Here is a 13,717-nt window from a genome sequence, read left to right on the forward strand (position 1 = left end):
TGCAATTTCAGGTGCCTGCTATTTGTGCTGCTGGTTGTGAGCTAGAGAACATTGAATTTGAAATTGTTAATATTGGTGGAGAAGTAGATGCGAAGTTTCATCACAATGATCAAGATTGCCAATTTCACATGCTTACAATTAAGTCAGACTTGTTCAATGCAGAGGAATCTATACGGTACACTTTCAAGCATGGGCGCTGTACCATTCCATCCATACATGTTCCAGATATTGAGGGGACTTTTTGCTTTGAAGCTTCTCATTCACAATTTACAGAGCTATGTCTGGCTGTAAAGGTTATTTTTTTTTATCCTCGTTAAATTTTGGCCTAGTTAAGAATTATAATCTTTGAGATTTGTCTGCAGGTTCAAGTAATTAAAATGTTGATTGCAGAAGATGTTGCACAACTTCCATCCCTGGAGGAGAATCTTTTTCCCCTGCAGGAAATATCACCATTTAATCATGAAAGTAATTTAATGATCTCTGTCCTAAATAGTGATGGCAAGGTATCAGACATGAATTATGTGCTGTTTATTTTTGCTCTCAATAAAAATGGTTTAGATGTTAAGGCACGATTTTTGTGTAGCGTCATGCTTCGAAGTTTATAGTCACGACAAACTTGTTGGGTGATATAGCCCGAAATTAAATTAATGTTTTTCTAAAATGCCTTCTCACTTAAGTGGCTGTGAAGGATGAAACTTTAGTTGATTTTGATTACAACAAATTATTTATTAATGTCTTTTCAATAGATTCAATTTTTTGCCTCAACTTTACTTTGTATTGATGTGCTTCTACGCAGAAACTTGATGACATTTGCCAACTTGGTATGAAAATTAAAAGATATGAAGAATATCTTAATAAAGCTCACGATGATAAGGCTGTAACTGAGCAAGAGATATTGGTGCTGCAAGGTTCTTTATCACTCTCTCTACTGTAATTTATTTGCATTTGACTCAAGTTTTAATTTATGATGGCTAGTTTTCTTCTGTTACCACATTATTATACTTAAAAGTTTATTGCATTTGCATTTATGGCCTCATGTATACGACCCAAACCTCTCACCCCCAGATCAATCCTAGTAGCTTAAATGATGTGTGTATATTTTTTATTTCTCAGATAATGTTAAACATTATCAATTAGGCAACATCGACTCCTTGTTCACCAACACCAAAGAGGAAATGACAACAAAAATTGAAAGCATGGAAAACTCTGCATCTTCTGTCCTATGCAGTCTTTCTAAAAAAAATCAACAGAATGATTTCATGGACGAAATAATTGGGGTTGTTGCCCTCCTTGGTTCTGTTCAGAGTCCTGAGCTTAGTAGGTGCGTCATGTTTTTCTCCTTCCCGATAAAAAAATGAACACTCAGAAATCATAATTTTTTTGCATTTTAGTATTATTAGTAAAGACTAAAATCCTTGATTTTAAATTGTGATTGTAGTTGTAGTCAATGTAACAACGATAATTTGATTTGATTTTAAATTGTAATTCTAGTTGTAGCCAATGTAATAATGATAATTGTGCCTGTTACAATGCAGTTGTAATTAATGCTGTTTGTACTGAACACAATATTTCCTTATTATTTGCCTTCAAAATCTCACAACTCAAATGTTATGTCCCCTGTATTACATGTTCTGTGTTCATCAATCACCAACAATAAAACAATTAATCCTTTGAAGTCTATATTGCTTCTGAACGAGTTTATTTTAATTTAATTACAGAACTTTAGCTGAATATCTTGGTGAGGTTCAAATGCTGGGTGTTATTTGTAGATCTTTCAAAACAGCAATTTCTCTTGAAAGGTATAAACAAAATGGAGAAATCGATTATGCGAGTGCTTTGCATGCTGAAGCAGCTAGTCTTGGAAAATCAGTAAACAAGCGTTTTCTTGTCATGAGCTTTGAAGATATAAGGTAAACCAGAGTCTCAGGGGTCACCATGACCGCAGTTTTCATTATTATATGAATATGATTAATTTTATAGATTTTTTTAAGAAAAAAACTATAGGATAAGTCTTTTTGGCTAGGTTCTTTTGATATTATCTTTCCTCTAGAGAAGACATAAAGCAGACAATGCTTCATTTCACAGGCCATACAATGGGTACTTGCAAGAATATGACACTCAGAGGAAGCTGGCATTGCCTGATCCTAAGTTACCAAATGGGAAAACTCCAGCAGGCTTTATGGGTTATGCAGTTAATATGGTTGATTTGGACACCCATCACCTGAAGACAAGGACAGCAATGGGCCTCGGGCTTCGCGAGACCGTTCTATTTAGCCTATTCAAGAAGGTCCATGTTTACAAAACAAGAGAGAATATGGTAGCTGCTCTTGCCTGTATAGAGGATGGTGCTGTATCGTTAGATGGTGGTATTATTAGAGAAAATGGAACTCTTTCTCTTGGTTATGGGTATCTATCCTTTTCTCTTTTTCTGCGTGTCACCATGTGATGACTTCTTGCTTGTGCATATTTACTCTCGAGTTTGCATGGATCTCATTGAACTTAGGGGTTTTTGGAGATTAAATAATACATCGGAAGTATTTGAAAGTGTTTAGAAAAGTAGAAACATTTGACTTTTTACATATTATGATAGTTTTGCATTTCATTATTTATATTTATATTATGTATAGCTTTTGAGTAGAAATATTATTACTCATCTAACTATTCTGTTTTCTAGGAATCCTTTTGTATATTTTCCTTGTGCGAACACAATGGACATTTCTCCTGAAGCTAAGGAAATCTTGACTCGGATTGAAGAAAAGAAAGCAAATCTGCTAATGTTTGAAGAAGGTATCACTAAATTAACTGAACGTCTGCAGAAGTATCGACAAAAATTTGAGAAAAAAAAGGAGAAATATATTAATCTTATGGATACAATTCAGCCTTTGGCCGAGGTATTGGAACATAAACCAGTGATTGGGACACCTGTGGTAGACTTAGTTGATTGATGTGTTTTATTTTCTAAGCTTTTGTTCTTCCAACATAGTCTTGGGATAGCCTTTTGTTACTGGCATGGGTTAACTGATGCTGTATACTTGATAGGGTCATTCAGATCACTTGACAGATGTTGTATACGGTTATGAATATATGATCTTTTTTAATCCAGAATTTCGGTGTAAATAGTGTGATTTTAGGTCCTTTTTTGTTGCTGTTGGACCTTTTTTTTACTGAACTCTTTGACTTAGTATTTGTCATTGGTTCTAACTAAATTAGTATTTAGAAAATGTTTTTTCAGAAATAATGTTTCAAAATAATCTCCAACTAAAATCAAATCATACATGGCAATTTAATGATCATTAAAAAAAATGCAGTAATAATGTATCAAAACAATACAGTAATTTAATGATCGGCAAATATAAATATAATTTAATGTATCAAAGTCAATGTTTTTGTAATTTAATGGTTGCGATTAAGTGATAGTGTAAAATGCATATCAAATAAATTATTTTAATCCTAGTTTGATAAATGTCAATATTGAGATCTTATGAGTTTATAGCTATATTTGTCATTTCTTCAAAAAAAAAACTTGATTTCAAATTATATTTAATTTATCTCTTACTTGTTATACTGAATTTTCGTTTTTGCCCGTAAATGTGAATTTGTTACTTGTGATTAGTAAGCGTATGGGGATTCAACTAAGTTGTGATCTTCTTCTACTTTATTGCTTCAACATGCCCTTATTTTATCTAAAAAACATTAGCGCACGCTCGTGCGTGCACACACACACATATATGAATCATTATAAATATTTTAAACCTTTATTATCCATAATGAATTAGTACTTAAGTGTTTAAGACTATAGTACGAAGTGTGATGTTGTTGTGGTGTGAAGATATGAATTAAGTAGATGAAGATCTTTGGTATTTTAGTGGTAAGGGTATCTTTTCATTCTTGACTATGTGAAGTAATAAATATGATGTTGTGGTGTAAAGATATAAGTTAAGTAGATGAAGATCCTTCTGTGTTTTAGTTTTAAAGAAAAACTCTAAGCGGTAAGGGCATTATTTCATTCTTTAACTAAGGCGACACATTTCAGGTAAACATTGGCAAGTCTAGACCTAGTTTTGAAAGCACAATGATAATATCTTGTAAGAATCTAAGAGAGTCTAGCAAAAGATATTGGTGTTGTCTAGGTGAGACATTTTTGTAAAGAGAAAAACATAGAGGGATTTGAATTGTGTTTTATTTTTAAAAACAAAATTATTAAAACAAATTATAAACTAGTCATGTTAAAAGAAATAACACATAAAAAGATGAGAATAGCACAATTCAATTTATCCTTATTCACTACCAACATGATAGCTACATTTTCACTCTAAAGGATTTAAACCACTAATCACAATCCATTAGACACCTAGTAGTTAATATGATTGTGTTTAAGTCTTCTCCACATTCTAGTTTAATACACTTAAGCTATTAAGAATAACAACCACTACTGACATAAGTTACAAAGAATGGTTTTTAACTTTTTTTTTTAAAAAAAAACTCTTACAAAATAATGTTTACAAGATATGTCTCAAAGTATTTTTGAATTTCTTAGAACTCAAGAATTGATATGAGAATTTTCACTAATTGTTATGTATGACGAAAATAAGCTCTTTTTGTTCTCATTTGTAATAAGGATCATCGGTGTTCTTATAGAAAAACTTTCAGGCCATTAGGGTTTCTGAAAATTGTTATGATTGCATGAAATCAACATGTAACATAATGACTTGTATCAAATCATTAGAGATATTGAAACGAAACTAAAAACTTATTGAAATTCGTCTTCATAATTGATTCAGCTTATCTTGATAGAAATGGAAATAAGACCAGAGGATGGGATATTCAAAGGATATCATATATCCAAGTTAGCGACCAGAGGATAATGAGATGTTGACTTCTTCAAAATTTTGAGCTCCAAAGTTTAACTTTTTTATCAAAACATTGACTTTGTTAGAGTGTTGACTTGACGCTTTAACCAGACAGACAAATGTTGGTCAGATTCATCATATGCAGAACTATCAGAGCGAACTTGTATTAACAGATTCATCAAAGGTGCACTGAGACCGCATTCAATAGAGTTAGTCACAACGTTAATAAATTTTTAGAGTATTGTTTCCTTGTTTATCTTCTCCAATCACTAGAGGATGCAACGTAAGATCTCTAAGGGTCATGACAATGGAACTACACACTTAATTAAATTCATTAAAGCTCTAAATTATTTTGACAAAATAACTTTTGTTACTATCAAAACAATTAAGGGTCATTGTTCTTCAATTTAACTTTGTTCAATTTTATCTTTGCAAGAGAGGTGATATTCTGAAATCATGTACACTATATTTATATAAAAGGTAAAAACTATCAAAGATAAGATGGTTAAAAAAGTTTTTAGGCCTTGCATAATATCACTATTTTGTTTTTAGTCCTTATAAAAAAAATTCGTCAACTTTTAATCATTTAAAAAATTTCTATTTTATTTTTGCTCTCTGATTTTTAACCAACTGTTGTGTTTAACATTTTTTTAACAATAACTACCAATGGCTTGTTGCTAAAGTCAATGCAGATAAAAAGGTGGCTAAATTCATGAAATTAGTGAAAGCATAAGCTTAACAACTCAAATAGAAGCATTGACTACCTTACGGAAGAATATTGTGACAACACTTGCACCAATAGTTGCAGAACCAATAGTAGTGGTGTTTTTTTATTGAAAATGTTGTAGCTTGTGTAAATTATGTGAGGGAATATAAACAATTGTAACACATGCACTTACAATCCAAGATGGCAAAACCATCCTAACTTCTCATGGAGTAATCAAGGGACTGCTCAACAAGAAAAACCCTACTCATTCTCCCGATCTTCCACCAATACAAGCTCAAACCTAAAAAAACCATCATTGAAAGAGTTGCTTTAAGGCTTTTTTTAATCAAAACTAACTCTTATATGGCTAAAAGTGATATTCACATGGCCAAAATATATTGTTATTTTTGAGTTTCGAAAACTGTTTAAAAATCAAATTATGCCACTGAAAATATTACAGAGTTGAGTCGCGGACTACGTCGCTATCTTTAAGACGTCGCGCGACACTGCCCAAATTGGGCAAGATATACTATCAACCACGAAATCCTCAGGATAAAACAGTCCAAATACATTGTATTGGAGTTCTATTGTACTGTAAAAAACTGTTTTAGAATTACACTTTCAATGTGGCAGTTAAATGACTGTCACTCATAATATGGTACTATGATCACTCGAAATAAAGAGAAAACAAATAAATAAAGGGAGAATCAGAGAAAAGTCTCAGATTTCGAAGAACTTGGTGTGTCTTTCCAACTGAGCAGAACCCTGTATTTGTAGAGGAAATCAACAACTAGATGTGAGAAAAAAGTGTGATCCATAAAACCAGATCCACAAAAATGTTCACTCTGAATTTTTCTAGGTTTTTGACTGGACTATGAACTGATGCGTGAGTCCACAGAAAATGCGAAAATAGTTAGGGTTTGATTGTGTAAATTTTGCGCGAAATCAGAAAAGACTGGATCAGATGTTGAAAGTTGACTCGGTGGAGGACAAATATGTGTTTGATGTATCAATGAGATAAAAGTGCCTACATTCATGATTAAAAAAAATTAATTAATTATTTAAAAATTTTTGGATACTAAAAAATAATACATCACTTAGCCTAGCCCTGACCGAGTCGGACGGGCGGCGGCGCGCGCATGTGTGGTGGTCAATTTGCATGCGTTCTCACCCTTTCATAAAATTGGGTAACCCTTGGAGCACACTCCAATTGTCATATCTCCACCTTATAGACACTACTAATGTGTGTCATCCCTCATATGTGGGATTTTTTTTTTTTTCAACAATTCACACCAACTAACTCTCATTAATATCACCATTATTTCCAACAATCTCTTATTAGTAGCATCATCATTTCCAACACTACCATTCAACATCAACGAGTGGCCATAAAAATTTAGAAACTCAATTGGGACAACTTGCTATACTTGTGAACATAAACTCTAAAGGGCAAGGAGCAACAAAGGGTAAGGAGCAAGTCATAACAATTGAAATATTATAATAAGTTTCTTGATGTTTTGAAGTAGCTCAACATTAACATACCTTTAATAGAAGCTTTGCAACAAATGCAAAATTTCTTAAATATCATTACCAAGAGAAGCTTTTCGCCAAGATGCAAGATCTGGCAGTTTCACTACTCCATGTAACTTGGGAGCCAACATCCCTTTGATTCCCAAGTCCATTTTTAAGCAATTGATAATAAGTGAAGATATGCCTACTACTAATAACCTACAGCTGCCAGACATGTCCATTTGCCTTGATGATGTTTTAGTAATAGTTGATACGTTTCTATTTCTTGCAGACTTCCCCATCCTTGATTTTGAAGTTGATGAAGATATCCTTATAATTATGGGAAGTTGTTTCCTTGCTACATGGATGACTTTAGTTGATTTTCAAAAAGAACACTACGCCAAAAATGACATTTTATAGCGCTTAATAAATCCACGCGTTGTTGTATAATACACGTAAAAATAACGGAGGCTACAACATCGCTTTTTTTGACAAGCCCTGTTGTATGGTCATATAGGGTCACACAACGCTTACAAATAATGTTTACAAGGCTTTTACAACGCTTTCTCAAAAGCGGTGTAAATTGAAGCGCTCTCACATAATGTTTTACAGCGCTTTAAACACAAGCGTTGTAAAATATGGTGCTCTCACCTTATGTTACATAGCTTTTAAAGCGCTTTTTTGACAAGCGCTGTAAAAGCCTTGCGCTTTCACATAATTAAAGAATCTATTAGAGCGCTTATTACACAAGCGCTGTAAAATTTTCACTTTAAATAAAAATCATTTACTTTAAATAAATAAAAACAAATTTACGAACTCTCATCTCCTCTACTTTGAGAATCCTCCTCTCCTCTACATACTTTGCGGCCATCTACTGCTCCCCCTTTATAAAAAATTGGATACATTGTCTTAGGTAGTATATTTATTAATTTGTTGTTGTCACTAAAACTAATAAATTGTTACATAATAAATCATATAAAATCTATTCTTTTTTGAAATTTGTTGATCTCTCCTGTTTTGAAATCAGACTTGGACCTTGGTTTCCATTTTTCAATATTAGATATGTGTACTATATATTGGTATAATGTTATCAGTAGCTTATTATTTGTGTAACTGCATTTAAATAGGTCATATAATATGGACCGAAAATAGATGTATGTCAATCGATTGTCAAAAGAGTATGAAAATGGAGTGAAGGAGTTTGTTGAGTTTGCAGTGAAGAATGCAAAAGATCCAAATAAAGTCGTTTGTCCTTGTTTAAAATGTTGTTTTGGAAAACGCGTTAGAAAAGATGAATTGGAAGGACATTTAGTATGGCATGAAATTGATCAAAGATATACATGTTGGATAAGACATGGTGAGAAAAAAAAAAAAGGAAACATTAATTTTGAGAATGATTCGACATATGCTTCAACTGATTTCGACACAGATACATATGAGCCGGACCGAGTTTGAGGAGATTGCAAAAGTAGTTGAAGAAGATCTTCGGGATTGTCCTAAAACGTTTGAGAATTTGTTGAGTGATGCAGAGAAACCATTATATAATGGTTGTACTAAATTCACAAGATTGTCGGTGATATTAAAGTTGTACAACTTAAAAGCGAGTAATGGATGGTCTGATAAAAGCTTCACATAATTATTAACACTCTTAAAAGATATGTTGCCAGATGATAATGAACTTCCCAGTCGAACCTACGAGGCTAAACGAATTTTGTGCTCTATTGGAATGAGTTACGAAAGGATTCATGCGTGTCCTAACGATTGCATTTTATTTCGAAACAAATATGAATTACTAAAGTGTGTCTGAAATGCAATGTCTCTCAATATAAGAAGAAAGAATCTACTCCAACAAAAGTCGTGTGGTATTCTCCTATAATACCAAGATTTAGGCACATGTATCACAGTGAAAAAGATTCAAAACACTTGACATGACACGCAGATGAAAGAATTAGAGATGGAAAGTTTCGATAACCTGCAGATTCTCCACAACGAGCAAAAATTGATCACGAGTATCCTGAATTCGAGATAGAGTCAAGAAATCTACGACTTGCACTTTCTACTGATGGAATGAATCCACATGGCCTTCAAAGCATCTCACACAACATGTGGCATGTGATTTTGTTGATTTATAATCTACCTTCATGGTTATGTATGAAACGTAAGTTTATAATGTTGTCTCTGTTAATTTTTGAAGCCAAACAATCGGGGAATGATATCGATGTATACTTGACTCCTTTAATTGAAGATTTAAAAAATATGTGGGAGACATGTGTGGAAGTTTATGATGGGTATAAGAAAGAATGTTTCAATTTGAGGGCTATGTTGTTCGGCACAATTAATGATTTTCCAGCATATGGTAATTTATCAGGATATAACATTAAAGGTCAGTGTGCATGTCCTATATGGAAAGAGAATACAAATTGGATGCGGTTGAAACATTCTAAGAAGAATGTATTTCTTGGACATCGTAGATTTTTACCTTATAGTCATTAGTATTGTGGGTAGAGAAATGCATTCAATGGAAAATCAAAGGAAGGTAAAGCTCCTTTAGCACCGACTAGATATCAAATACTTGAAAAAGTACAAGGTTTGACCAATAAATTTGACAAACATTTTGCAGGAGAGCTGGTCAAAACTGGGTGGAAGAAAAATTCAATTTTCTTTGGATTGCCATATTGGAAGTCATTGTATATAAGACATTTCCTCGATGTGATGCATATTGAAAAAAAATGTATTTGATAATGTTATTGGTACGTTACTCAATGTTCCAGGAAAGCCTAAAGATGACATTGATGCAAGATTGAACTTGGTCGATATGAGAATAAGAAATGAATTGGGTCCCGTAAAGAAAGGAAATCGCACATATCTACCTCCAGCCGCTCATACTCTATCTAGAAAGGAAAAAATTGTTTTTATGTAAATTTCTACACGAAGTTAAAGTTCCAGAAGGATACTCTTCAAACATTAAAAATTTAGTTTGTATGAAAGACCTCAAATTAAAAGGTTTGAAGACTCATGATTGTCATATTCTAATGGAGCAATTGCTACCAATAGGTATATGTTCCATGTTACCTGAAAAAGTTCGACGAGCCATAACTAGATTATGTTTCTTCTTTAGGGAAATTTGTAGTAAAGTGATCGATCCTCAGAAATTACCAACATTGTAGAGGGAAATTGTTGTTACTTTGTGTGAGCTTGAAATGTATTTCCCACCCCCGTTTTTTGATATAATGGTTCACCTTATTGTACATCTTGTTAAGGAGACACAACTTTATGGGCCAACTTATATGAGATGGATGTATCCGATAGAACAATATATGAAAATATTAAAAGGGTACGTACAAAGTAGAAGTCGACCAGAAGGTTGTATTGTTGAACGGTACCTTGTCAAAGAAGCTGTTGAATTTTGTACTGAATATCTGTCCAATGTTGAATCCATAAGGCTTCCCATGTCTCGTCATTCGGAAAGAATATCAGGAGAATGGATAGTTGGAAATAGACTAATGACTATATCAAGGACAGAATGGGAGCAAACACAATTGTATGTTTTGCACAATGATGATGAGGTTCAACCGTATGTTGCAATACCCATGGATCAGTTATCTAGTTTGAACATGAATAGGAATCAAAATTGGATAACTCGAGAGCACAACCGAAGTTTTATAACATGGTTAAAAAATCACATAAAGTCAAAGTTTGATATAGACCCCGAATCAATTTCACAGTTATGAGGTGGCTAGCAAATGATCCGAGTTTACATGTCTTTTCTTACACTAGTTATGTAATTTAAGTGTACGTTTGACCTGTCATAACTGATTTCGGCTTATATTGAACTTGAAAAAGCTTTATTTGAGTACGGGGAATTTATCTTGAACTTGAATTAATCATCCCAATATGAGCTGATCATGTAATTTAGCATTGATATATATATATATATATATATATATATATATATATAGGTAACTAATTATTTGGAGAAAAAAAATACAAATATAGGTATTTTACTTAAACTGAGCTGAATATAAACTTGTAATTTTACAGCGCATTTGTCCATAAGCGCTATAAAAGCCTTTAAAAAAAATAAGGAGGTCACAAAGCTTTGTTTTATACCAAGTTAAAATGGTCTTTTAAAGCGCTTGTTGCCAAAGCGCTGTAAAAAGCTTTTAAAAATAAAATAAGGAGGTCTTTTACAACGCTTTGACAATAAGTGTTGTATAAGACATTTAAAAAAACAGTTATATTACATAAGAAAACAAAGAGGTCTTTTAAAGCGCTTGTTGCTAAAGTGCTGTAAAATGCTTTTAAAAATAAAATAAGGAGGTCTTTTACAGCGTTTTTAAAGGCTTTTAAAAATACAGCCCTGTTACATAAGAAACAAAAAGGTCTTTTAAAGCGCTTGTGGACAGGCGCTGTAAAAGGCTTCTAAAAAATAAAATAATGAGGTCTTTTACAGCGTTTGTGGACAAGCGTTGTAACAGGCTTCTAAAAAAGCGTTATGATAGGGTTTTAAAAAATAAAATAAGGAGGTTTTTATAGAGCTCTTTCGAAAAAGCGTTGTAATAGGGTTTTATATATAATTGAAAATTGTTTCAGTTTCCACTTCATTACGTAAACTTTACTACGCTAGTGTCCTTCTCCTCTTCATTGTTCTTCTCATTGCGAACCCTATCATCTGTGTTATTATCTCTATGAACCATCTCTTCTCATTGAAATACGTAACCCTTATTACGTATTTATGTGAATCATACTCTGTCCTACGAATCGTTCGTATTTCTGCGGATTCTCGGTTTTCCTTCTCCTACAAACCCTACGTATTTCTTCTCATTATTCAGGTATTGTATTTATTAATTTTTTGTTGTCACTAAAATGCATGTTGAACTTATACTGCTACGTACTTAGACTACTGCATGTTGAACTTGTTGTAGATAAATGGATACCAACAAGGATTTAGATCGTCAAAATAAGGAAGTTGTCAACACTAAGACTTATGAAAATGAAATCAGACGTGGTGCAACCATCATGCAAAATGTCATAAAAGCAAGGAGTATGGCATAAAATTTGAGGTATACTATACTTTGTTTGCTGTTTATTTTTTATCTTTTATGAAAGCATGTACTTACTATATGAGTTTATTAGGTTGGATGGAATGAGAGTGGTCAGCCAATTGACCCAACAGTTCCATGTTTGTAAGTTATATTTGGGCTGTTGTTCGTTAGAATATCCCCATCACAATTGATGATTGAAGAGATAAGGCATTGAAGGATGCGAAAGATATATTGTGGATTGATATACAAGTAACTTTTTTGATCCACTTTTTTGTTACTTATAATTTTTTCCATTGAAATACTTTACTCAAACTATATCTTTATTTCGTTTGCAGACTGCTTTTGTTGTTGACCAGGTGAGAAAGACTTACATGTTGAGAGTGGTCGGGAAAATACACCGGGGTTTTAGATCTCACCTCTCAAATTGAAATCTAAAAGATCGTGAAGGAAATATGAATGCTGAAGCTCCAAAACTATATAAACATTATATATCAAATGAAGAATGGAGCGCATTTGTAGCAAAACGTTCAGACCTCGCGTTTGTGGTAAGTGATTAATTTATTAGCATTTGTGTTTTATAATTCATATTCATAGCGTATTTTAAATTTTTACATGATTGTTATTATATAGAATATAAGTAAGGAAAATCGCGATAGGGCGAAAAATCCGACGAACCCATACAAAAAATCTTGTATGGGATATGCACATCTAGATCAAAAACGTGTAAGTAATTAAACATCACTTTTATATAATGTGGTACATTATAAACTATAGTTTCTAACTAATATTTTGTTTATGATCTTAACGAATAGCTACAAGACACCCAATCCGATCAACCGTTGGGTCGTCATATCTTGTAGAAGGAAGCTCGTGTAAATAAAGATGGAGTGGTTGATAACGAAAATGTTCAAAAAGTAATAGAACTTTGTGTAAGTATATTATCACTTTAATATTTTTTAATATTGTATTTTAAAAATGATATTGAACTTATCTTTTTCATCCTACGTGTATTTTAGGAGAATCTCGAACAAAGATCAGAAAATCAAGAGGACAACAAAGCTAGTTGCAGAGACGTTCTCGGTAGAGTGTTTAATGTTCCTGAATATTTCGGTCGTGTGAAGGGGAAAGGATTTGGCGTAGCTCCTAAAAGCTATTTTGCACAAGAGAAACGCCAAAATCCATATAATGAGGAAGTATTAGAGAAGCTCAAATTCCTATCAGAGCAAGTGGCACTCTTGGTGAAGACGAATAAAAACAAGCAACTTCCGGATCAGCTCGAATGTGAAATACAAATGGAGAGGGAAAACGCGAGTTGCAACATTGGTCTCAAAAGTCTTCCCGAGGTAATTAGTTACTTAATAAAATAAGAAATTCATTCAACCTAATTGTTTCACATACTTATGTATTAACCATTGATTTATGGTGTCACTCCTTGTGTGTTGTACTTATCCTCCCCTACTCATCGCAAGGTCGGAAAAGAAACATTGTACAATACTTTGGGAGAAGTAATGCACAACACACCGATCCCTGCGGGCCATGTCAAAGTATCATCAGTTATTGCTTTAGAACCAAAGGCATCGTTGCCTATACCGGACAACGAAGCAGAT

At 33.1% G+C, this 13,717-nt stretch overlaps 1 protein-coding gene across 1 annotated transcript in view; it reads left to right on the forward strand.

The window, feature by feature from the left end:
* The window catches only part of LOC101490815 (structural maintenance of chromosomes flexible hinge domain-containing protein GMI1), a 28,513-nt gene extending 25,396 nt beyond the window's left edge, over positions 1 to 3,117 (forward strand). The window contains exons 31-37 of the mRNA XM_004498456.4: positions 12 to 293; positions 363 to 503; positions 797 to 908; positions 1,114 to 1,321; positions 1,719 to 1,910; positions 2,086 to 2,406; positions 2,675 to 3,117. Coding sequence (XP_004498513.1) covers positions 12 to 293; positions 363 to 503; positions 797 to 908; positions 1,114 to 1,321; positions 1,719 to 1,910; positions 2,086 to 2,406; positions 2,675 to 2,945 — 1,527 coding nt within the window. The 3' untranslated portion in view covers positions 2,946 to 3,117. The remainder of the gene's footprint in view (positions 1 to 11; positions 294 to 362; positions 504 to 796; positions 909 to 1,113; positions 1,322 to 1,718; positions 1,911 to 2,085; positions 2,407 to 2,674) is intronic.
* Positions 3,118 to 13,717: the final 10,600 nt, after the last annotated feature.

The sequence above is a fragment of the Cicer arietinum genome, chromosome 4 (genome assembly GCF_000331145.2).
Source record: "Cicer arietinum cultivar CDC Frontier isolate Library 1 chromosome 4, Cicar.CDCFrontier_v2.0, whole genome shotgun sequence".
NCBI classification, from domain to species: Eukaryota; Viridiplantae; Streptophyta; class Magnoliopsida; order Fabales; family Fabaceae; genus Cicer; species Cicer arietinum.